The sequence below is a fragment of the Canis lupus genome, chromosome 9 (genome assembly GCF_003254725.2).
Source record: "Canis lupus dingo isolate Sandy chromosome 9, ASM325472v2, whole genome shotgun sequence".
NCBI lineage: Eukaryota > Metazoa > Chordata > Mammalia > Carnivora > Canidae > Canis > Canis lupus.
This window is the reverse complement of record NC_064251.1, coordinates 714,457-736,800: the sequence shown is the minus strand read 5'-3', so window position 1 is coordinate 736,800 and position 22,344 is coordinate 714,457. Positions and strand designations below refer to the sequence as shown.

Genomic DNA, 22,344 nt, shown 5'->3' with positions numbered 1-22,344 from the left:
CGGGTGCTGGCTGTGGTCTAGGAGCTCCGGGGTCAGCCACAGTCTCATCAACAGAAACCGACAGGCACCCTGGCCACCCACATGCCTGCACCCACTCCCAGGGAAAGAATCAGGATTTAAGCAAACACATGTCACTGAACAACGCCCGCGCCACGGCCACCGCTGGTGACTCACGGGCTCCTGAAGCGCCTGTGAGTCATCACCACCGTCCTTCACAAGGGCTGGAGGTCAGCGGGCCTCCCCTCCTCTGGGGACTGCTCGTTAGCACCCTGTCCTGTGCCAGGCCCTGCCACCAGGTCACACAGCTACCCCCAGGGCTCACTCCTGTGACACACACAGCTGATCACGTGATACCATGCCTGTGGCTCTGGGCTTCTCAAGGTAAAGTTCAACCTGCTTGGAACGGCACCCGAGGAGTCCTAGGACACCCCCGCCCCCCAGAGAGCAAGCAGCTTGGACCGTGCACAGCAGATCCTACTGCCCTCGGCACCCCCAGGCTCCGGCCCTATGAAGGCGCCCGCCCAGCGCTCTGTACCCCTCCCTCATCACACAACAGCTGCGCCCTGCTGCGTTTAAATCTCACCAAAGATGACCCTAAAAGCCCTGAGGCTGACATTAATCAGCTTTAAACGTCATAGGTTCAGAGTCTGGACCCAACCTGTCCGTCAGCCAGCAGATGTCCCCGGCCAGCACCCAGGTTTCAGGAGGCACCACATGAAACTTCTGGGGAAACTACAGAGAGCCCCATAGAGGGGGGAGCCACGCAGTTACCACGGCTTTGCTCACTGCTCACGGTGTTCTAGAGAGCCCGTGGGGCCAGCAGGGCATGGGGCAGGGCCAGGCTGCGTCATGCAGCACTCTGACTTTCTCATTTGTGAAACACTGAGCTTTCTAACCCTTATTTCAGACCTGCGAGGCCTGAAAAGCACCTAGAAATTCCCAGGTGTTAGGAAGATGGAAATAACTGCTCACGAAGGCCATGGCCTCCCAGCCCCGGACAGAGGAGGCCGCAGAGGCCCCATCTGGAAGGCAACCTCCGTCAGTAAGACATACGACTGCGTCCCCGAGCTAAGGCAGCTGGGGACTCACTCGCCGACCCGGCCAGGGGCCTGTGTGGGTGACCCCAACCACGGGGGCAGCCTTATGGGAGGCAGGGGGGCAACGCTCGGGGCTTGGCACTCCTCAGGCAGGGCACGAGAGACCGAGGCTCTGAAGTTGGCACCTCCGGTTAGTGACACACTCAGACACGTCCTCACAAATTAGGACAGAGCCAAAGACTGCCAGAGCCCCAAGTGGGGTCCACGCCAAGTGTTTCTGACAGCTGGCACCACGGTTAAGAGGAAAGGGCTGGAGGGGATCCCCCGGTGGCTCAGCGGTTTAGCACCTGCCTTTGGCCCCGGGGCGCAATCTTGGAGTCCTGGAATCGAGTCCCGTGCCCAGCTCCCTGCCTGGAGCCTGCTTCTCCCTCTGCTTGTGTCTCTGCCTCTCTCTCTCCATCATGAATAAATAAATAAAATTAAAAAAAAAAAAAAAGAGGAAAGGGCTGGAGACAAAGGTGAGCCCACCTCCCACCTCCAAAGGGAGGTGCAGAGCTCTGCAAGCACGGGAGCTCTGCAGGGGGCTGGCCTCGCCCTGGGGGTGCCTCACCCCTCCTGCAGGCCTCCAGGGACAAGATGCTGGAGGGACAGGAAGGACTATGGCAGGATGCTTCGTCCCACTGACAAATCCTACCACTCCCCAGACGACCCGAACATCAGAGTAAAACACGTCAGAGACGAACCCGGGTTACCCAATCCGCAGATAGGACACGAGAGTTCATCACACTCCATGCGCCTGACCAAAAATTTGGAACAATTTGTTTTACAATAAATATCTCGTAAGTACTTAATTGGAAAAGCATTGCATGACCTCATTAAAACATAAGCAGTTACCGAGTGCACAATGTACACAAGGGAATGTTTGCAAAGGGCTAAAAGCCGGTCACCAGACGCTGACGAACAAGCCACTCGGACACACTGGCTGAGCAGAGGTTTCTTTTTACCTCCTTTCCCTCAAGGCTGCGGTTCCAGATGCTCTGGGCTTTGGACTCAGCGGCTAATAAGCCCCCCGTTCCTAACGCACGAGAACCCAAATCTACTTCATTAAGGAAAGCTATCTCGCTGCTCTATAAACACGTGAGCTCAATTACTATAAATTAGTGACCTTAATTTACAAAACGCTTTTGTGGGACTTGAAGGAAAGTCTGGAGGGGGCTCATCTGTTACTGCACTCAGGACGGGACTCAACACTGGCGCCCCCTGGAATCCCAACAAGGGCCGTCCAGCTAACCCTGGTACGCGTACTCTTCCAGCGTAGTGTCTAGGGGATGAAAATCAGGGGCCTGTGACCACAAGCCGTCTTCCTCACACTTCACTGAGTGCCAAACAGTACCCACAACCATGTGTAAAATCTCAAGTAAATCTCAGATAGGGGGATCCCTGGGTGGCGCAGCGGTTTGGCGCCTGCCTTTGGCCCAGGGCGCAATCCTGGAGACCCGGGATCGAATCCCACATCGGGCTCCCGGTGCATGGAGCCTGCTTCTCCTCTGCCTCTCTCTCTCTCTGTGTGACTATCATGAATAAATAAATAAAATCTTAAAAAAAAAAAATCTCAGGTCTTAATTCCACCACTGGTACTGGCTGGGGTTAAGGGATACCGCTAAAGTGAGGGATATGCAGTGCTTTTTCATTACAATTTACACCTGCCAAATTCCTTTGCCAAAAATAACAAAAACCAAACAAATAAAAATTGAGTAAATGAGAACAAAAGCAGAAGGGAAGCTGAATCACCTTACAGTTGAGAGCTGCTGACTTTTTATTTACTTATTTAAGTAATCGCTACACCCAACATGGGCCTCGAACTCATGACCCTGGGATCAAGGGCTGCACTCTTCCAACTGAGCCAGCTGGGCGCCCCATGAGCTGCTGACTTTTAGAACATGGTTCACACATTGAAACTTAAAATCAGTAAGGACTCATAACGAAATACAAAGAGGAACAAGTGGGCAACCTGCGTGGCTCAGCGGTTTGGCGCTGCCTTTGGCCCAGGACCTGAACCTGGAGACCTGGGATCCAGTCCCACGTCGGGCTCCCTGCATGGAGCCTGCTTCTCCCTCTGCCTGTCTCTGCCTCTCTCTGTGTGTCTCTCGTGAATAAATAAATAAAATATTAAAATAAAATAAAAAAATTAAAAAAAAACAAACAGGAACAAGTGATTGACATAATGCAACAAAACCTACATAAATGCACTAAAATAATCTTATAAAAAATCTTGACTGTAAATTCCAAGAATAAAAGCAAAACAACTGTATGCAAATATTACACTCTAGCTAGTAGTCTATTTTTCATAGAAATACGGATTGGCAATTCTGAAGTTGCTCCAGAAAGCACAGGACGGGTGGGGAACATCTGGCGGTGCCGAGAAATGCTGGGGGGACACGCTGACTTGAAGGGGCTCCTAATGCCCAAACCTGGAGAATTAGCAACAAAATACATTATAGCAATGTATTATACAGGTGTGGAATAAAAACAAAATAAAAACGTGTATACCAACACGAGATGAGGGGGGAAGGGAGGAAGGTAAGGTGCTGGGGGCACCCGGCTTGCTCAGTCGGTAGAGTCCCTGTGTGACTCTGGATCTCTGGGTCCTGAGTTCGAGTCCTATGTTGGGTGTGAAGCCTACTTAAAAGAAACGGGGGTGGGGCGGGAGGTTCTTTCTTACAGAATTCCATTAGTTGGAAAGAATAATGGAAACAGAAAAATCCTTAATTGGTAAAAAAAATATTAATAATTGTTTCAGAAAACACTTGTGATAGAAAGTGTGGTTAGAAACAAGATATATAGGGCGCCCGGGGGCCCAGCGGCTGGGCGTCGCCCTCGGCCCAGGATATGACCCCGGGGACCCGGGATCGAGTCCCGCGTGGGGCTCCCCGCAAGGAGCCTGCTTCTCCCTCGGTCTGGGGGTCTCTCTCTCTCTCTCTCTCGGTTGCTAACGAATAAATAAATAAAATCTTTTTTAAAAAAAGATAAAGAAACAATTTCCGTGGCCTGGAAGTATCATTAACGAAAAATGGCAACTTTAGAATGGGGACACACGGAAAGTACGTGCGTGAGCAGCGGCGGGGCAGGCGGCGCCCTGGGCCCGGGAGCGCGGGGTCCCACCCCAAGTCGCCCCGCCCCCGCCTGACCCCGCCTGACCCCGCTGCCCCCCGCCCCGCCTGACCCCGCCGCGCCGCGGGGGATCTCTCCACGACTGGGCGGGCCGCCGGACCGACCTCCCGGCTTCCGACCCTCCGCGCGGGGTGGGGCAGGCCGCCGCGGGCGCCAGCAGGGTGCTCGCGGGAGGGGGGCCCGCAGCCACGCCCCGCCCCGGGAAGGCGACGACCCCGTCACTGGGCCCGGGAGCGGCCCCGCCCCGCGCCCCAGGCTCACCGCGCACGCCCGTGGGGACCGGCCTCCGTCCCGCCGCGTCGCCATGGTGACCAAGTCCGCCCTCGCGGCTCCGGCGCGCTCGGTGCGGCGCTCGGGTCCCACCGCCCGGAAACGCGAGCTCCGGCGCCGGGTTCCGGCCTCCTCTCACCCGCCCCGCGCAGGCGCCAAGGGGCGGAGGGCCCACTCCCGCCCACCTGACGCCGGGAGAGGGTCCCCGGAACTGGAGGGACGGCGGGGGCTACGGGGGCCGGGGCCGCACGGGGGGCGGGGCCGCACGGGGAGCGGGGCCGTGGGGGCGGGGCTGCACGGGGTAGGGGCTGGGGCCGCACGGGGGGCGGGGCGGGGGCGGGGCCGGACGGGGTAGGGGCAGGGCTGCACGGGGGCGGTTAGGGCTGCACTGGGCGCGGGGCTGCACGGGGTGGGGGCTGGGGCTGCACGGGGAGCGGGGCCGGGGGGGCGGGGCTGCACGGGGTAGGGGCTGGGGCCGCACGGGGGGCAGGGCGGGGGCGGGGCTGCACGGGGTAGGGGCTGGGGCTGCACGGGGAGCGGGGCCGGGGGAGCGGGGCTGCACGGGGTAGGGGCTGGGGCCGCACGGGGGGGCAGGGCGGGGGCGGGGCTGCACGGGGTAGGGGCTGGGGCCGCACGGGGGGCGGGGCGGGGGCGGGGCTGCACGGGGTAGGGACAGGGCTACACGGGGGCGGTTAGGGCTGCACTGGGCGCGGGGCCGTGGGGGGGCGGAGCTGCACAGGGGGCGGGGCTGCACGGGGTGGGGGCTGGGGCCGCACGGGGGGCGGGGCGGGGGCGGGGCTGCACGGGGTAGGGACAGGGCTACACGGGGGCGGTTAGGGCTGCACTGGGCGCGGGGCCGTGGGGGGGCGGAGCTGCACAGGGGGCGGGGCTGCACGGGGTGGGGGCTGGGGCTGCACGGGGGCGGGTCCAGGGGGCGGGGCAACATGGGGGGCTGGGTACGCGGGGGTGGGGCCGGGCTGCACCGGGGAAGGGGAGCGGGGTACCCGGGGCTGCACGGTGGGGGAGGTGTCCATAGGCGGGGCCGGGGCTGCGGGGGACGGGGGGGGAGGGTCGATCGGGGGCGGCAGTGGGGCGGGGTCCGTGCCCCCCCAGCACCGTGCATGGGCCTTGGGGGGGGCGGGTGGCTCCAGCAGCCTCTCGTCCTGCGGAGGTCGCACCGTGTGTTGCGTGTGGTGCGGAGAATCCATCAGTTCGCTCTCCTAACTTGTGCGCTTTTGCCTTTGTGCTCAAACATAAGTGGAAAACAAAGCCAAATCGCCCTTGTAGGCAGCCTGCCTCCCAGAGGCGGGCCAGGCCCTGCTGCTCCTTCCGGGACAGCTCTGGGGAGCCCCTGAGGGCCTCCTCGCTGGCCTGGCAGTAAGCGGGGACAGAACGCATGCCCAGCCCCCACCTGGCAGAGCCTGGTGGGACACTCACCTGTGGCCTGCGTCACCCCTCCTGTGTTTCCTCCACCCCAGGGGCTCGCTGGCTCCCTGGGGCCGGTCCCCAAGCGGGTCCTGCCAGGGCTGGACCCACGCCCTAATCCAGGCTCTGCTCCTGGAGGGAGGTCCAGGAGTTATTAAATATGAAGCAGATCAATAATTCAAGCCTCATGAAAAATGGAAGATCTCACATCCTGCACAGAAACCAAGTGATCGTAGCGGGCTGGCCTGGAGGTGCAGCCCGGGGTCCCCATAGCCTTTAACCTGCATCCCAGAGTGGCCTCCGGACCAGGGCAACCTGCTGTCACAGAGCCAGGCTTCGATCCTGGCCCCCTCCTGTCCGATATCTCTCCAGCACTTGGTTTGCTTCTGCATACGGTGGGAGGACATGCTCCCTTCCCTGGTGCTTGGAGGGTCAGGTCCTGGCTCAGCCCCCGGGAGGGGCCTAGGGGACCCGCCTGTTTCAACGGGAGCAAATCCTAACAGCCAGAGCTCCATTCCTCGCCATCCTCAGCCCCCCAGCCAGCACTGCTGATGGCGCCAATGCTAACCACAGGGACAGCATGGCCTTGCTTCTCGGGGCAAGGCCAGCTCCTACTGCCCTGGGGTGGGACATGTGCCTTCCTCGCCCCACCCACCCCACAACTTGTGACCTGCTCACCAGGATCCCAGGGAAGGCTTCGAGGCTGTCAGGCCCAGAGAGGTGCAGCACTTGCCTCCCCTTGCGTGGCACACAGCCAACAAAATGGCAGGGGCCGTAGTGGGCCCTGCCAAGAGCCTGGGCCTTCGCCACCCTGCCAGGGCCCTCCCCACACATGGCCAGTCCCCACGGCCCCTCTGAGGTCTGCGCTCTTGTGTCCCTGGGGCTCCTTATCCGTGCCCCATGCCCAGTGACCCAGGACATGTCTGTGGGCAGAGGAAGGGACATCCTGGCCACCAGAGTCAGGCGTGCAGAGCCCTTCCATGGCCTCTGCCCCTGGCTGGCCGGGGCCCCTCTCAGCAGTGGCCACCCCTGCCCGCCTCAGGCCCCTCACTGCTCATCCCTCACTCATCTAAGCAGCATAGTGACCTCCAACCTGGAGCCCGCCCTCCCCCCTCCTCCAGGGGCTCCTCAGAGCACCAAGGCCAGCGCCAATGCCCAGAACCCCCACCCAGTGACCCCACCGGCGGCAGCGCCGATGCCCAGCGACCCCCACCCAGTGACCCCAACGAGGCCAGCGCCGACGCTCGGGCCAGACCCCGTGCGCTCCCGGAAGAGCAGATCACAGCGGCCCCTCCCGCGCTCAGAGTGCCACCTGCCCGCCCTGGGCCTCCCGGCAGCGTCCCCGCTGCTGACAACAGGGTGGGTGCCCGTGTCCTGGCGCTGCCGTAACAGATCACAAGTGGGTGCTTCAGAAAACAGTTCTGGAGGCCCCAGTCTGAAGGGACGTGGGGCCGGGCTGTGCTTCTCTGGAGGCCCAGAGAGAAGCCCCCCCAGCCCCGGTGTTCACCTGCTCCCCACAGCTGCCTCCGCGGGCACCTGGCCTGTTCCCCATGTCGCCGTCCCCCCATGCTGTTCTGTTCATAAGGACGCCAGTCATACCGGACGAGGGCCCACCTGCTCCCAGGTGACCTCGTCTGAACCGTCCGCAGCCACAGCGACCCTGTTTCCCCGGAAGGTGGCACCTGGGGAGCTGGTGGCGAGGACCCCGACCTGTCCCTTTGGGGCCACCGTTCAGCCCACTCCAGACTGTTCACTGGGGCTGCAGGGGTTCCCGGCCCCGGGTGCCAGCCCTGCCCATGCCACCTCATGGTCCGCTCATCACAGTTGCGGACCCTGCCCCCCACTGGCGGCAGCACAGCTGGGTGTGGCTCAGTGATTGTTTGAGGGGGTGCACACTGGAGGGTCACTGGAGGGCCAGGGAGGGAGCCCCGCTTCCCGGGCCCCCCGTACTGCCCAGGGCCTTTGGGCACCCCTGCGCGGTTCCGGAGCCCCCCCGTGTTACAGATGAGGAGGCCGAGGCTGGAGGGGCGTCCTGCTGCCACGGCCCCCCTGCGCCTAGGCCCAGGGTGGGTCTCAACACTGGGTGGCAGGTGATCCCGCTGCCGGGCATCGGACGCCAGGAGGGCAGTGGCTCTGGGACCTGGTGGCCAGAGTGGCCCCTGTGTGGACAGCCCGGCCTGGAAGCGACAGCGCGCCCAGGAACACGCCGGGAGCAGCAGGGGCAGCCCCTGTGCTGACCTCCGTGTGGGGCCCCTGATACGGGGCCGGGGGCGGTGCCGGGTTGGGCGCACACCTGTGTGGCCTCGAGCAAGTGGCCTCTCTGTGGGATCAGGAAGTGCCCCGCCCCGTGCCCCTCACCTCAGGTTGGGCCCAGGGCAACTTCCCCATTTGCTAGCGGGCCTGGGGGCAGGAAAGGCGGGGCCGACCTGGGGGTGACATCCTTCAACCCCAGTGTGCGCCCTGGACAGCCAGCTACGCGGCCCCTGCCCCCCAGCATCACGGGGCGCCCTGTGAACCTGAACTGGGCAGCAGGCTGCGGGAGCGGAGGGGTCCTCACAGCCCGGAGCAGGAAGGGACCCCGTTGGGCAGGACGGGGCTCCTGAGGGACAAAGGGACCACAGGGCCCAGAGTAGTTGTTTCACCAACGTCCAAGCACAGGGGCAGACGTGGAGCTGGCAGGTGACCCCCTCGGGGGCTGGTGTGAAAGGAGCACGCTGCCCAACAGGCGGGCACCAAGAGGAGCGTGCCCCCAGCCCAGCCCCCAAGGCCGCCCTGACCGGGGGCTGGCATCCAGCTCCCTCCACCGTCCTGACCACAGCGCAGACAGCAGCCTGAGGCGGCTCGCAGGGGCTGGGGGCCTGTGGGAGGGGCAGCTTCCACCTGAGGTTCCCCCTCTGGGCCTGGGGGTGACGAAGGCGCTCCCATGGCCCCCACACGCCCCTGCTCTCCGAGGTCCCCCACCACATCCCCCCCAGCCCCCAGGCGGTCAGCTGCGGCCCAGTCCCAGTGCTGAGTCACCCGGGAGGGGGGGCTGAGGTCGGAACAGGAAGGTGGGGCAAGGCCTTCCCTTCCCCGCAGGCTAGAGGAACACTCGCGCTTGGCACGCAGCCCGGCCCCACTGGCCCTACCCTGGCCAAGGCCTGGCGGCCGCCCCTCCCACCATGCCCTATAGGGCAAGACACCACCCCTCACCTGGCATCTCCCCGTGCCAGGCAGGACCTGGGGGCTCTGCCCCTGCGCCCTGGGCCCCGAATGCTCCACACTGAGATTAGGGGGCCGTGGGGGAGCGTGGGGGGCTGGCTATAACGGCAGATACCACCACGGAGGGGCAGCCCAAGGGGGCCGAGCCTGACCCCCGGAGAGCAGAATCGAGGAACAGGGTGGGCCCCGCAGAGCCCACTGGGTGTAGGGTCGGGCGCAGTGTGCGGGCGGAGCTGGCTGTGGGGCTGTGATGCCCCGCCCCAGGGCTGAGGAGGAAAGGACAGGGGCCCTGCCAGCGCCCTGGCCCTTGGGGGCTTTGGGAGGCTTCCTGTGTCACCACGTGGGCACACGGGAGCCTGGACCAGGGGCAGGACCGGGAGCTCCGCTGGCGTGAGAGGGCGCCATCCCCCGGTGTCCCTCCCTCACCCACATTCATGGAGCCCCTGCTCTGTCCGGGCAGGTTCCAGGCATAGGCAGGGCCTTCCCCACTGGGGGGCTATGGCCCCAGGGAACAGGAGCCCAGGATTGGCCAAGGCATGGATGTGCAAGCCCAGGAAAGAGCGGAACCCGGAGGGCAGCCTGATGTGCGGAGGGCTTCAGGGGGTCGAGCGGGGTCATGCAGGGAGGTCTGCTGGGGCCAAGAGGCGTGGGGTCCCGGGGAGCCTGAGCACTGGTGCATCTCGAGGTTGCCAGCACAAGAATGGTCTTGAGAGGCCTGGGAGTGGGCACGGCCACGCTCCAGCTGGCATGCACAGAGGAGGAGTGGGGTCAGGGAGCGTGGGGGTGCCCTTGGAGCTGCAGGGGCAGAGCCAGGCAGGGGAGCCCTGGAGGCTGGGGCCAACAGGGCGCAGGCAGCGGCGCGCACCTGCCAGGTGCCCCCCGGGCAAGGTACCCTAACAAAGGGAGGTCCCGTGCAGGTTGAGCTCAGTGACTTCTGAGCTGTCTCTGCCCAGTTATGGGTGCCACGCGTCACCTGAAGAGCAAGTACATTGTGGGCATGGCTTGGCCACTGTCAGGCCCGACACAGGCCAGCAGAGTCCTGGAGCCACCAGTTGTGTTGGGACCCCCAGGCTCTGGAGCAGCTGAGGCCACGCGGGGCCAGCCCCCAGGGGAGGGGCCTGCACCCTAGCCCACTGGTGCCTCTGGCCGCCAGTCCTTCACAGGTGCTGTCTGGGGTCCCTGCTCCTCAGCAGCATCTCACTCAGCCAGGGCTGGGGACAGGCAAGGGGCACAAGGCCTGGGAAACAGACACCGCCTCTGAGTCCAGGGACATGGAGCAGGAACAGGGGGAGCCGTCTGTTGCTGCCTGGGCTCGGGGGTGGGGGGGCCCTCCAGGAGCGGAGGGGGCAGGAATGGGCAGCGGGGCTACAGGGACAAGGCAGGTGGAACCTGGAGGGCCCAGGTCCAGGAGGACCCTGTGGGGAGGAGGGGGCGTGGATGCTTCCACCCACCTCCCCCAGGCCCACCCCAGGGCTCCACCGCTGGGGAAGAACAGAGCAGCCGAGTGTCTGTGGCACCTGTGAGGTGGAGGGCAGGGGCAGTGGAGCAAGGGGGAAGAAAAGCATAGGGGGGCCAGACCAGGGCCTGGAGGGCAACAGGCTGGGGCATGGGGAGCCCAGACACTCGGGGCTGCTCCGTGTCCAGCCTCCAGGCACCCCAACCCCCGATGCCCTCAATCTCCAGATACCCCAGCCTCCCCACAGACACCACCCAACCCCTCACCCCCACCCCCAGGCCCAACCCCCGCCCTGGGCGGGGACTGCAGGTGAGTCATGCCAGGCTGGGCTGGGGTCTGGCCTCTGCAGCCGATTTCCGCCTCCGTCCACAGCCCGGGCCAGCCAAGCGGTTGCTATGTTTATTTTTCTGGGAGCCTGAACAGATCCCAGGTAAAGGCCCAGGGAGAGGCAGCGGGTGGGAGGGGGCGGTTAGAAAGCCCTGGCCTTGGGTAGGCTGCCTGGCTGGGGAAGGGTCCTCTACCCCTGGCTCCACCTGAAAGTGGCCTCTCCACCCTGCAGGAGGGGGAGGTGTGGCCACAGGTGCCAAGCTGCGGGAGTGAGCGCCACCTGGGACAGGTGTGCCCCCGGGTCCCTGAGGAGGGCAGGGGACCGTGGGTCCGCCCAGATGTCTGTCATGTGACTTGGCTCCCTTCACTTGGCCTGGCCTGGCCCTGGTCCTGTCCATCGGGTGGGTGGCCGCTCCTCCACCGTCTCTGTGGCCGCTGCCCTCAACGGTCCCTCCAGGTGTCCAAGGTCATTTCTGGAGATGGCAGCAGAGCCCAGCTCCCATCCTCTGCCTGGACGCACAAGGAGGACAGGGCTACGATGAGCTGCAGACGGTGCCTGAGCAGACACCCCTCCTCCGGTCCATCTCCAGATGGAGCAGCTCTTGAGAAAGGTGGAGTGTGTCCCCTGAGAGCTGCAGCTGGCTGGGCAGTGTGCTGGGGACAGCCCTGGAGCCCTCAGAGCAGGCTGCAGGGCCCAAAGCTGTGACTTGCAACCATTCAAGGGTTTGGAGTCCAGGCAGGGCCAGGGACAGATCAGGCCACGGGGGAGTGCCCCTCGCCCAGGACAGGGCCATCCTGCAAAGCCACCCCCTCGGCAGGGTGGCTGCATCTCCTTGGCCCTTCACTCCCTTCCGTCAGAAAAGGGCAGCCTGGGCTGTAGGGCCACCGTCCCGGAACAGGTGGTGGGGCCAGGCCTGGGCTGGGTGCCCCTGCCCTGGGGAGCTGCAGGGCACAAGGCACCACCCTAGAGGAATGAAGTGTCCAGGGGATCGCAGGGGAGGGGGCTCAGCCCAAAGCTGATGGGGCCCCATGGGGCTGTGTGCAGCATGGAGCCTGGCCACCGAGGCTCTCCCGCGCTGGGCACCCCTGGTTATGGTCCTCTGGTTATGGGCCACTTGGTCCCCCACACACCAGCTGTCATCACCCCGCCCCCTCCACTCCAGTCTTCCTTCCACTCCAGCCCCTGTCGAAGCCCCTGCCCTGAAGGCTCTGCTGGCAGGCTGGCCCCAGGGCACACACGCACAGAAGACCACGACTGAGGGGCTCTGGGTCTGGGGGACCGTCCTCTTCCTCCTCAGGGCTCCTGCAGGACCACGGTGTCCCTGGCTGACCGCCCCCAGCTCTCCTAGCTGGAGGTGCGATGCCCCTTCCCTTCTAGGGGCACAGGGCTGAATCCCAGGCACCCCCTCCGATCACTGGTGGGGAGTGTGGGGTCCTCCCATGGTGGTCGGGCTCCAAGCAGGGGGGCATGTGGGGTGTGGTCTCTCAGCATCCCAGAGAGAAGGCAGAAGGCCCGGGTGGCCTGGGCATCTCAGGAGATCTCAGGGCATGGCCAGGAGGCCGGTACTGCTCCTCCCCCCACTGCCCGTTACCCTGGAGGAGTCACTCTGCCCCCACCCGGTGGGCTCCGCGTGCCCCGTAGGTAGTCCAGGACACCTGCAGCATCATTTCAGAGTGGGAGGCTGGAAGGTGCTCCTGTGCTCCCGGCCGAAGGCCGCCACCAAGGGCCTGACTCCCCGCACATCCTCAAACTTGGGCTGGCCCTTCTCAGGTGACGGGTGACCGGTGAGGACGGGGCTAGAGGCACCTCACTTGGGACCAGCTGGGATCCCAGCTGCCAGGATGCGGAGCACCCCGGGCTGGCGGCCACCCGCCGGCCCTCTGGCTGCCCCAGGGGAAACAGCAGCTGGTTGCAGCTGGCTGCCCAGCCACGACCCTCGGGCCGCGGTCCCGGGAAGGAGCGAGGCTCGGATGCGGCGGGGACTCCAGGGGCGCGCGGGGAGGCCGGAGCCCGCGGGTCCGGCGCGCAGGAAGAAGGCGCAGCTCCCTCCCCGGCGGGGTCCCTCCGCCCGGCCAGAGCTCCGGGCGCCCCTCCCGCGCGGCACGGGGTCCGGGCGGGGCGGCAGGGGCGGTGCCAGGCGGCGGTGACGCGCGGGGGACGTGCGGCGGAGCTCCGAGGGGCCGGCAGCCAGGCCAACCGAGCGCGGCGCCCAGCGGCAGGTAGGCGCGGCGCGGATGCTCACGGGGCGGGCCCGGGACCCTCGCCCCTTCCCCTCCGGTCTTCCCCCCGCTCCCCGCCCCGAGGGGCCCCCGGGAGCCCCCTGTGCCCCCCTTACCCCCCGCGCTCCCGTGTCCCCCGTACGCCCCATGCTCCCGTGCCCCCCTGCGACCCCGTGCCCTCTCGTGGCCCCCATGCCCTCCCGTGCCCCCCCCTCCCCCTCCGCGACCCCATGCGCCCCGAGCTGGTGACTCTCGGGGGTGGGCTCTGGCCGGAGGCGGCTGCACGGGGCAGCCGAGCGGGCTCGCGGGTGGCAAGAGCTCTGACCCGGGCGCAGGCAGCATGTGCTCCCGGCGACTCGCCGGCCGGTGGGGCCCTGCGTCTCCCTCACCTCCTCCGGCTTCTTGCCACCCCCCAACCCCCCAACACATTCACCTTGGGGTGTCGGTCCCCAGCCCCTGGTGTGGGGCAGACAGTTAGGGGGGGCCCCTCCCTCTGCCAGGCTCGTGGGAAAACCTGGCGGGGCCTCAGTTTATTTATCTGAAAAATGGGCAGACAACACAGGCTCCTGGGTATTGGAGCGACCACTGGGCTGTGGCCGCTGGGCTGAGGGGAAAGGAAGCAGTCTGGTCACGGCTCCCGGGGCTGCTGGGCATCCGGGTGAGGGACAGAGGGTAGCCCAGAGGCCGGTGCCCTTCTATCCCAGGGGCGCTGTGCTGCACGTCAGAAGCGCACACTGGGCAGGAGAGGCTCGGAAACAGACACAGGGGTGGCCTGTCGGGGACAGTGTGACGGAGGCCTTGCTGAGGGCTCTGAGGACTCACCTGGCAGTGCTGGGGCAGGTGAGCAGCCTCCCTGCCCAGGGGCCTGGGATGGGCCTCAGGAGGCTGGGCCCAGGGCAGGCTGTGCCTGACACGGTGTGACCTTGGGCAGGGCCTGGTGCCCTGGAGTCAACCTGGCCCTGACACACCCCCACCCCCCCCACACCCCCGCTAGAACCTCAGTGCGGAGGGGCAGCCACAGAAGGGGGCTTGTGCCCTCCCGGGCAGTGGCCAGGGTGTGTCACGGGGGCCTGTGCTGTCCCTGCGGCCAGGCCCTACTTGGCCCAGGGTGCGTCCTGGCAGTGCCCAGGCCAGTGGTCCTCAGAGGCTGGGAGTCCAGCAGGTGCCGCCTGCCTCACAGAGTGACCGGTCCATCTGAGGCACCTCTGGGTCAGGCCTCCGGTGGGATGGGAGAGACTGGGGCTCCTTACACTGCTGCCCGGGCAGGCGCGGCCCCATCTGGGGAATGGGCGGTGCAGAGAAGCCTTCCCGGGCGCGGTCGTGTCGAGGAGCTGGGTGCACCCTGTGGGCTGGGCTCGGCCGTGGGAGGGGCCAGGGGATCACTGGTGCCCAGGGCTGCTCCGGGACCCCGGGCGCCGCCTATACGGTAGCGGACCCGCCGAGAGCGCCTACTCCAGGCAATACGGCGGCGGCTCCTCCCTTGGCGTGGTCACGTCCCCCACGTCCCCTGGCCGAGCAGCAGCGGCAGGGCGGGCGGAGCTTGCTCCCTTCCCACACCCCTCCAGCCCGCCCAAGGCGGCCTGACCCCTACCCAGCCCAGTGGGGTGGGGTGGGAGGGGCCCCTGCTGGCTAGTAGGGCTTGGGATGCACAGACCCGTCCCTGGCCTTGGCCTTAGCGCTCTGGCTTGGGGGGGGGGGGGGGGGGCGGGGGCGGTGCTACAGGCAGTCGAGGAGGGACAAGGTGGCCACGTGATGGGCAGGGTCCAGGGCTGGGGGGTTGCTGGGGCCTGCTCCAGCCTCTACTGCTCCCTGGCTCCGCGGAGTCTTCTAGAGGAGGGTGCCCTGACAGGGTGAGCCCACGACCCTCCACAGGGCCCTGGCCCCGTCCTTGTCACATGGGGCACAGTGTTGGAGGGGGGCTGGCCCCAGTGTGGTGTCGTCTGACGGACAGGCCAGCGTTCTCGCTCCACTGGCCACTGCAAGGAGCGCTCTGAGAAAACCAGACGTGCCTTGGGGGCTTCGTGGTCAATGGAAGTGGGGGCCCAGGCTGCGCTTAACAGGCCTGGGTCATGCTGGGGCAGTGGCCAGGCCCACGTCTCCTCCCTGCAGTCGGCTCTGCACACGGCTGGGGGCATCTGGGGCCCTGCGCCGGCCCGGGAAGGGGGACAAGCACGCTGACCAGAGGCGCTGTCTGAGCCCCGGGCGGACAAAGGCATCGGGATAAGCTGTGGCCCGTTTGCACAACAGGGCAGTCGGGAGAGGAAGGAAGGGGCCCGGGAGGCTCTCCCTGCCCCTGAAGGGAGGCGCTCTCACGTCCATCAGCACCCCCTCACGCCGTGGGGACGTGGGTCAGGTGAAGCCAGCTGCTAGCCACAATGAGGTGTTTCTGGTGCCCAGGCGAGTCTCCCAGGCCTCCTGGTGCAGGAAGCTGCAGGAAGGAATGCGTTGCCCCTCACGCCCCGCCCACCTGGAGCTGGTCTCCAAGGCCTGGACGTCTACTTAGATAACTGGCCAGGCTCCTCAGAAGGCGAAGCTACGGAGCACCTGGGATAGGCCGCACATTGAACCTAGGGGACCTGACAGGCCAGACACCCAGGACCCAAGGTGGGTGCGAGGACCACTGGCACAGAGGTCTGGGGGGGCAGGCAGATGCAGGAAGATGTGGGGCGGCTCGAGGCCGGCGGTGTGAGGAGTCGGGCTGCTTGCGTGCGCTCTGCACTGGTTCCCCAGGTGGAGACGCAGGTGGGTGGGCCGGGCAGAGGAGGGGGCACGGGGGAGGGCAGATGCTGGAGATGCTGCTGGAGAACAGGGCTGGCAGGAGGCCAGGCTGGCTCAGGGGCCGGGGTCCACAGTCCAGTGGACCCTGAGGGAGAAGCTGGCACAAGCCCTTGACTCGGGAGAGCACAGTGGGCCCTCCAGCGTGTGGCCTGCTGCACGGGGCATTCCGAGGGGTCCCCTCGCACGTTCCTCCCTGGGCCTTCTTCTGCTCGGTTACCAGCTGCCTGGGGCGGTGGGACCTCTGGGAAATTGGGGGGGGCAGCTCCCGGAGCCTCACCTGACCCAGGAGCGGGCACACACACACCCCACCAGGGAGATCAGCTTTCTGAGGCCCAGAGGGCGGGTTATTTCTGGGCTGGGGACGTGGTTTGCATGCTTCCCCGGGAGGGTAATGTCATCACAAGGCCAGCTGGCTGGGGGTGCGCCACAGATGTGCTGGCACCAGGTCCCCCCGCGCAGCGGTGAGGGTCCCTGACCAGCACCCAGGGGGGCCACTCCCCCTGTCCTGGGTCATGGGCGCCGTAGGGCTCTCCTGGGAACACCCCAGTCTATGCCTCTGCTGGCCTTCCTCCCCCAAGGCATGCTGGGCAGACAAGGCCATGTTGTTCTTGGAAATCCCAACCCCTTCTCTACCCGGCCCCCCTATGTGGGCAGAGCACGGCTGGGCAAAATCCCTTTGCTGCAGACCTAGATGCCCCACCTGCCCCCTTGTTGAGAAACCTCACTTTGAGGACTGGCTGGTGTGGGGCACAGACGGGGAGGGGCATGTTTTAGTGTGGCTGGCACCCCAGGCTGGGGGCTAGCTGGGAGGGGTGTCTCAAGAGCCGCTGGGGAGTCTAGGGGTGGGTCGGAGAGAGGACTGTGCCCCCCACCCCGTGCCTCCCGTGGCAGCCACACAGACCACGGGAGCCCCAGGGAGGGCCAAGGCCTGGTGGGCAGCGGAGATGGGGGCTGGCATTCCCCTGCAAGTGTGGCTGGGGCAGCCAAGATCTCAGAGGGGGGCCGCGGGTGGTTCTGTGACCCTGCATATAAAGAGCTGAGCAGCTCCTATTTTGGGGTTTCAGGCACACTTCCCTCTTTGGCCTTTGCACGGCTCACTAGGTGTATTTTTAAAAATCAATGACTGCCTGTAAGCCCACAACCACAAACAAGCCAGGACTGGGGACAACGGCCCCCCACCGTCCTCCGCCCTGCGTCTGGGGTTTGTGCTTTCTGCCTTAGACAGTATCCCTGCATCATGACACAGTCCTAAGATGTACTTTCTGGGTTTTTTATTAAGTTTCCCCGCTGTGTGTACCTTGGGGACCTCTGAAGCTTGGCGCTAGTGAGGTGAAGGGATACCGTGGCTTGCTGTACCCACCTAGTGTGTTTTGGGGGCGGGATTCAGCCCCATGTAGTGTCCCGTCCCAGCCTCGGGCACGTGGCTGGTGTGAGGGGGCACCTGGAGGAGAGGACCCAGGGGTGAGGCCAGACGATCCCGGCACAGTCCTGTCCCAGGTTCCAGGGATGCCAGGGGGGCCAGGGGGGGCCAAAGGGCATGGGGTAGGGAGCCTTGGGGGGGGCGCTCTCTTGGGTTCCCCGGGGGCAGGGGTGCAGGGGGGCTGGTGCCGTGTGCTGCTCCACTGGGCTGTGTCAGCCTCATCACCGGCCTGGCAGCCAGCAGGCTCCTGGGGACCCCGGCCTCAGACGGCGCTCCTCCTTAGCAGCAGCTGCTTGGGATCACCCGGAGAGTCTTCAAAATCACTCCCCTGCCTGGACACAACACCCCTTGAATCGGAGTCCAGGTGCCCCCCAGGCAGCCAAGTCAGGGTCCCCAGAGGGCAGGGCTCACATGCAACCTCGATGCTGGGAGGGGGTCATTCCCCCCCACGCTGACCCTGTGCTCGCTCCAAAGTCCTGTCCAGGTTCCAGCTACGCCCCGACTCGGCCCGACATACGCAAACGCGCCACCCAGGGGCTCCGCAAGGTCAAGGTCGAGGAGGAGGACTGTGTCTGAAAGGGGACAGGGTGGAGGCAGGCCTGACACGGGGGCTGTGAGGGACCTGGCAGGGGCGCTCCTGGGCATCAGTGTGGGCCAGCGCTCCCCATGGGGGCTTGTTTCTCTCAGAAGGGATCCTTGGCAGCAGCCCAGGGGCTGCCCCCCTCCCCGCCCACACAGAGAACAGCCTCTGTCCCATGAGGTGGGGAGAACCAGACCACCAGCTGGATCTGTGGGGTGAGGGGCTTCTGTGTGAGGATGAGGAGTTGAGGGGCGAAGACGGGAGGGGAAGGTCTTGGGCTGGACATCCGGTCCCAGCATTCCAAGCTGCTGGGCCTCAACAGGGCTAAGTTGGGGGTTTGGGAGGGAAGTGGGCCCAGGGCCGCTGTAGGGTCTCGGGCCGACAGTGGGCACGGCTGCCTTAGCAGCCCGGAGGCGGAGAGGGCTGCTCCAGTGGGCGGCATGGAAGCGGCGGCGCTGCCCACCTATCCCTTCACTCAGCCCTCCTGCCCACCCGGGGTCTCCCCTTCCTTGAGCAGCAGAGACCACCCCCAGCTCTCGTGGGAGCTCGGCCTGAGGATAAGTGGGTGGGAGGAGCCAGCACTGGCACGGCGAGGGGCAAGAGGGCACAGAGGCCTCCTCTGCGGCACGGACTGTCCACTTCCCAGCCTGCCAGCCCGCACAGCCAAGCCTGGGAGAGCGCCACCCCCCCCCGCCCCATCCTCAGGCTGTCACTCGGGGTGCGGTGTGACCACGGGAGCCCTGTTCCTTGGGGGTGGGCGAGCACGGCTGGACACGTCAAGCTGAGGTCTGGAGGGACACCACCCCAGGCCCCGTCATAGGACCTGCTCGCAGGGGGTGGGAAGTACAGGCTGCTCCCCAACATGGGGTCAGCGGGGAGGAGGCTGGGCTGGGCTGACGTCCCCACTGGGGTCTGTCCTCCTCAGGAGGTAACCTGAGACCTTGCTGAGCCCAAAAAAGCCACTGCCCTTTAGAGCCAGCTGGGTGTGAGCAGGCCAGGCCTGAGCGGGAAGCAGGGAGGAAGGGCTGCAGCTGCTGGTCCGCCCAGACCCTCCACCCCGGGCCCAGGTGAGGGGCGCAGGTGAGGGCCGGGGGCGGGGCTCTCAGGTGGGGGGGCAGTGGGGGCCCTGCTGTGGCCCCGCGGTGGCCAAGGCCACACTATTGAGTCAGCCTGACTTCCTTCCTCAGGGACGCACGACCCGCCCTCCTGGCCATGGGTGGTGCCGTGGTCGATGAGGGCCCCACGGGCATCAGGGCCCCTGACGGCGGCTGGGGCTGGGCCGTCCTCTTCGGCTGCTTCGTCATCACGGGCTTCTCCTACGCCTTCCCCAAGGCGGTCAGCGTCTTCTTCAAGGAACTCATGCGTGAGTTTGGTATCGGCTACAGTGACACGGCTTGGATCTCTTCCATCCTGCTGGCCATGTTGTATGGGACAGGTAAGGGGTGGTCACGTCCGGTGGTCACCTCGGGAGGTCACCAAGTGCGGTTCTGGTTAGGAGCTCCAGGAAGGCCTGGGGGTGGGGGGCTGGCAGGAGCATCGGGTACCTGCAGCCCCTGTTCCGGGGGGCCTGGAGTGCAGCCCTGGAGCGGCCGTGGCTCCCCATCGGGCCAAACCGGGCACAGGCCACGTGCATCTAGGACATTCCACTGTGAACCATGCTGTGCTCGGGCAGGCCTCTAAGTGTGACTTGCACCCTGAGCGCCTGGTGTGTCTGCTGAGCTGGGCTGGGGGCCAGGTCCCTGGGTGAGTGCGGAGAGGCTGGCCCTGCCCTGTACCCTGACCCCCACTCCTCCCCATAGGCCCACTCTGCAGTGTGTGCGTGAACCGCTTTGGCTGCCGGCCTGTCATGCTCATGGGTGGCCTCTTGGCGTCCCTGGGCATGGTGGCCGCGTCCTTCTGCAGAAGCATCATCCAGCTCTACCTCACCACAGGGGTCATCACCGGTGAGTGGGGCCCAGCCGGGAGCGGGGCAGACCATGGCTGGCCCCTCAGGCGTACTGGGGCAATGTGCCCGGGCAGGGCCTCTGAGGAGCAGGTGGCCGTGGGCTGTCCCTCGCGCCGGTCTGTCCCTTGTTCCTCATCTGACAGGGGCTTTGGACACACACCGGGCCCCCCATAGGGACACCTGGAGACCCCCACGTAGAACCGTTTAGGGAAGAAAACGGGACAGGGACGAGGGGCTGGGGGCTGGCCGACGCCTCACCCGCCCGCCCCTCCCGCAGGCTTGGGCTTGGCACTCAACTTCCAGCCGTCACTCATCATGCTCAACCGCTACTTTAACAAGAGGCGCCCCATGGCCAACGGGCTGGCGGCCGCGGGCAGCCCTGTGTTCCTGTGTGCCTTGTCCCCACTGGGGCAGCTGCTGCAGGACCACTATGGCTGGCGGGGCGGCTTCCTCATCTTGGGGGGCCTTCTGCTCAACTGCTGCGTGTGCGCCGCGCTCATGAGGCCCTTGGAGGCGCCGGTGCCCGGGTCGGGGCCCGTGCCCCAGCGGCCGTCCCGGCGGCTGCTGGACCTGAGCGTCTTCAGGGACCGTGGCTTCCTCATCTACGCAGTGGCCGCCTCCATCATGGTGCTGGGGCTCTTTGTGCCTCCCGTGTTTGTGGTGAGCTACGCCAAGGACCTGGGTGTGCCCGACACGCAGGCTGCCTTCCTGCTCACCGTGCTGGGCTTCATCGACATCTTCGCCCGGCCCACTGCTGGCTTCATCACGGGCCTTAAAAAGGTGCGGCCCTACTCTGTCTACCTCTTCAGCTTCTCCATGTTCTTCAATGGCTTCACGGACCTCACTGGGTCCACAGCCAGCGACTACGGAGGCCTGGTGGTCTTCTGCATCTTCTTCGGCATCTCCTACGGCATGGTGGGGGCCCTGCAGTTTGAGGTACTCATGGCGATCGTGGGCACCCAGAAGTTCTCGAGTGCCATCGGCCTTGTGCTGCTGCTGGAGGCCATCGCCGTGCTCATTGGGCCGCCATCGGGAGGTGAGTAGGGGGAGGGCAGCAGGCAGCGAGCCTTCTTGGGGAGGGGGGCCCACCTTGGGAGGGCCCAGCTCACAGTCAGCAGGTGTCAGGAGCCTCCAGGAACCTGCTTAGTCCCCCGCAGAAAGGGGCCCAGGCACATGCGAGAATCCTGAGGGTGCTGCTACCCCGCACACGGGCTGGCTCAGAGCCAGGGTGGGGGTCGGGCTTTTGCTCTTCTTGGTGAAGGCTGAGAATATCCCAGGGTGGGATTTTAAACAGTGTGGGCCAGGGGGGCACCCTGGCCAGCGTCTCTCCAGCAGATGCTATGGGCTCCCACCCAGGGGACCCCGAGAGCGCCAGGGCTGTGCTCCGTGGTCCTGGGGCCCTTCTGGGGCCTGGGCAGCTTCCATGAGGGCCACAGTGAAGAGGCCTCCACAGTGACAGGCAGCGTGGCCGGCTACCTCACCCTGACTCTGCCTCCTGCACCCACACAGCTCCAAAACCTCCTCTGAGCCTCTGGCTCTGTGCTGCCTGCAGGGGTGGGGGGGTCCAGGTCAGGTCAGGGTCCCCCAGCAGCACAGTGTACACAGGCAGCTGGTGACTGGGGGCGACTTCAGCCCAGCCAACATGGTCCCTCCTCTGCAGGCAAGCTCTTGGATGCGACGCACGTCTACCAGTACGTGTTTATCCTGGCGGGGGCCGAGGTGCTGACCGCCTCCCTCGTGCTGGTGCTGGGCAACTTCTTGTGCATTAGGAAGAGGCCCGAGGTGGTGGCAGCGGTGGCGGAGGAGGAGGAGCAGCGCCACAAGCCCCCTGCGGACGTGAGGGTGGACTCTCGGGAGGTAGAGCACTTCCTGAAAGCAGAGCCTGAGAAAAATGGGGAAGTCATTCACACCCCGGAGACGAGCGTCTGAGCCGAGGAGGCCAGTGTGGCTCACGGAACCGGACAGACACTTCCAATGCTTGTGTTTATTTCACAAACAGGACGAGCTGGGGCGGGGCCATCCGTGTTTCTCTGGGGAGTCGGTGGGGTGGGAACCGTGTCATTCCAAAGCAGGTCTGTGGTGAAGCCGTGCTGCGAGTTTACGAGCCGTCTGCACCAGGGACCCAGCCTGCTGACCCCAGAGCAGCCCGGTGCCCACCGCTGAGCTCAGGGACCTGGAAACCCACGCTTCAGAGACAACACGCCCGGAATCAGGGGGGCTGGGGAGGGCCAGTGGAGCGGCACCGCCTCCCCACACGCTGACTGCACCCCGTCCTACCCAGTCTCCACTGCGGCGCCCCAGCCCACCCCTCACGGGGTGTATAGGGCACAAAACTCCCTTCCTTCACCCCTGAAATAAACCTGCGTGTGGGAGGAGCCACCTTGGAAGGAACATCTTAAAGGAGCTGGGGGGGGGCGGGGGGGGTGTCTGACCGTTCACTCCAAACTCACTTCCGCCAGACAACCTGGTCGTTTCTACAGAGTGGCTCTGGGCCAGGTCAGCCTCCTAAGCGCT

General features: G+C 65.4%; 3 protein-coding genes across 21 annotated transcripts in view; 1 reads left to right on the top strand and 2 right to left on the bottom strand.

Annotated features, from left to right (window-relative positions):
• Nucleotides 1-4,660, bottom strand: part of CCDC57 (coiled-coil domain containing 57) — a 101,798-nt gene extending 97,138 nt beyond the window's left edge. For 6 of the 13 annotated variants that reach the window (XR_004818584.2, XR_004818586.2, XR_004818585.2 and 3 more), the window contains exon 1: nt 4,470-4,660. The gene's annotated coding sequence lies outside the window, so the exon portion shown is untranslated. Of the gene's footprint in view, nt 1-658; nt 3,925-4,469 lie in introns of those variants that run through there. The other 7 variants (XR_004818581.2, XR_004818582.2, XM_025468383.3 and 4 more) reach the window with 2 other exon arrangements.
• Nucleotides 4,661-10,888: 6,228 nt separating this feature from the next.
• SLC16A3 (solute carrier family 16 member 3) lies at nt 10,889-22,205 on the top strand. Of its 7 annotated transcripts, XM_025468396.3 has the most exons (7): nt 12,999-13,107; nt 15,505-15,711; nt 18,811-18,952; nt 19,073-19,320; nt 19,685-19,828; nt 20,108-20,866; nt 21,491-22,205. In XM_025468396.3, the coding sequence occupies exons 4-7, from the start codon at nt 19,098-19,100 to the stop codon at nt 21,757-21,759; spliced, it is 1,395 nt and encodes a 464-aa protein (XP_025324181.3). In that variant the 5' UTR covers nt 12,999-13,107; nt 15,505-15,711; nt 18,811-18,952; nt 19,073-19,097; the 3' UTR covers nt 21,760-22,205. The 7 variants fall into 7 exon arrangements, with proteins under 7 accessions (XP_035576401.2, XP_025324182.3, XP_025324181.3 ...); XM_025468393.3 differs by lacking the exon at nt 18,811-18,952; XM_035720506.2 differs by lacking the exon at nt 15,505-15,711 and having other exon boundaries at nt 13,035-13,107.
• CSNK1D (casein kinase 1 delta) overlaps nt 21,800-22,344 on the bottom strand; it is a 34,444-nt gene continuing 33,899 nt past the window's right edge. Inside the window, exon 10 of the mRNA XM_025468399.3 lies at nt 21,800-22,016. The gene's annotated coding sequence lies outside the window, so the exon portion shown is untranslated. The remainder of the gene's footprint in view (nt 22,017-22,344) is intronic.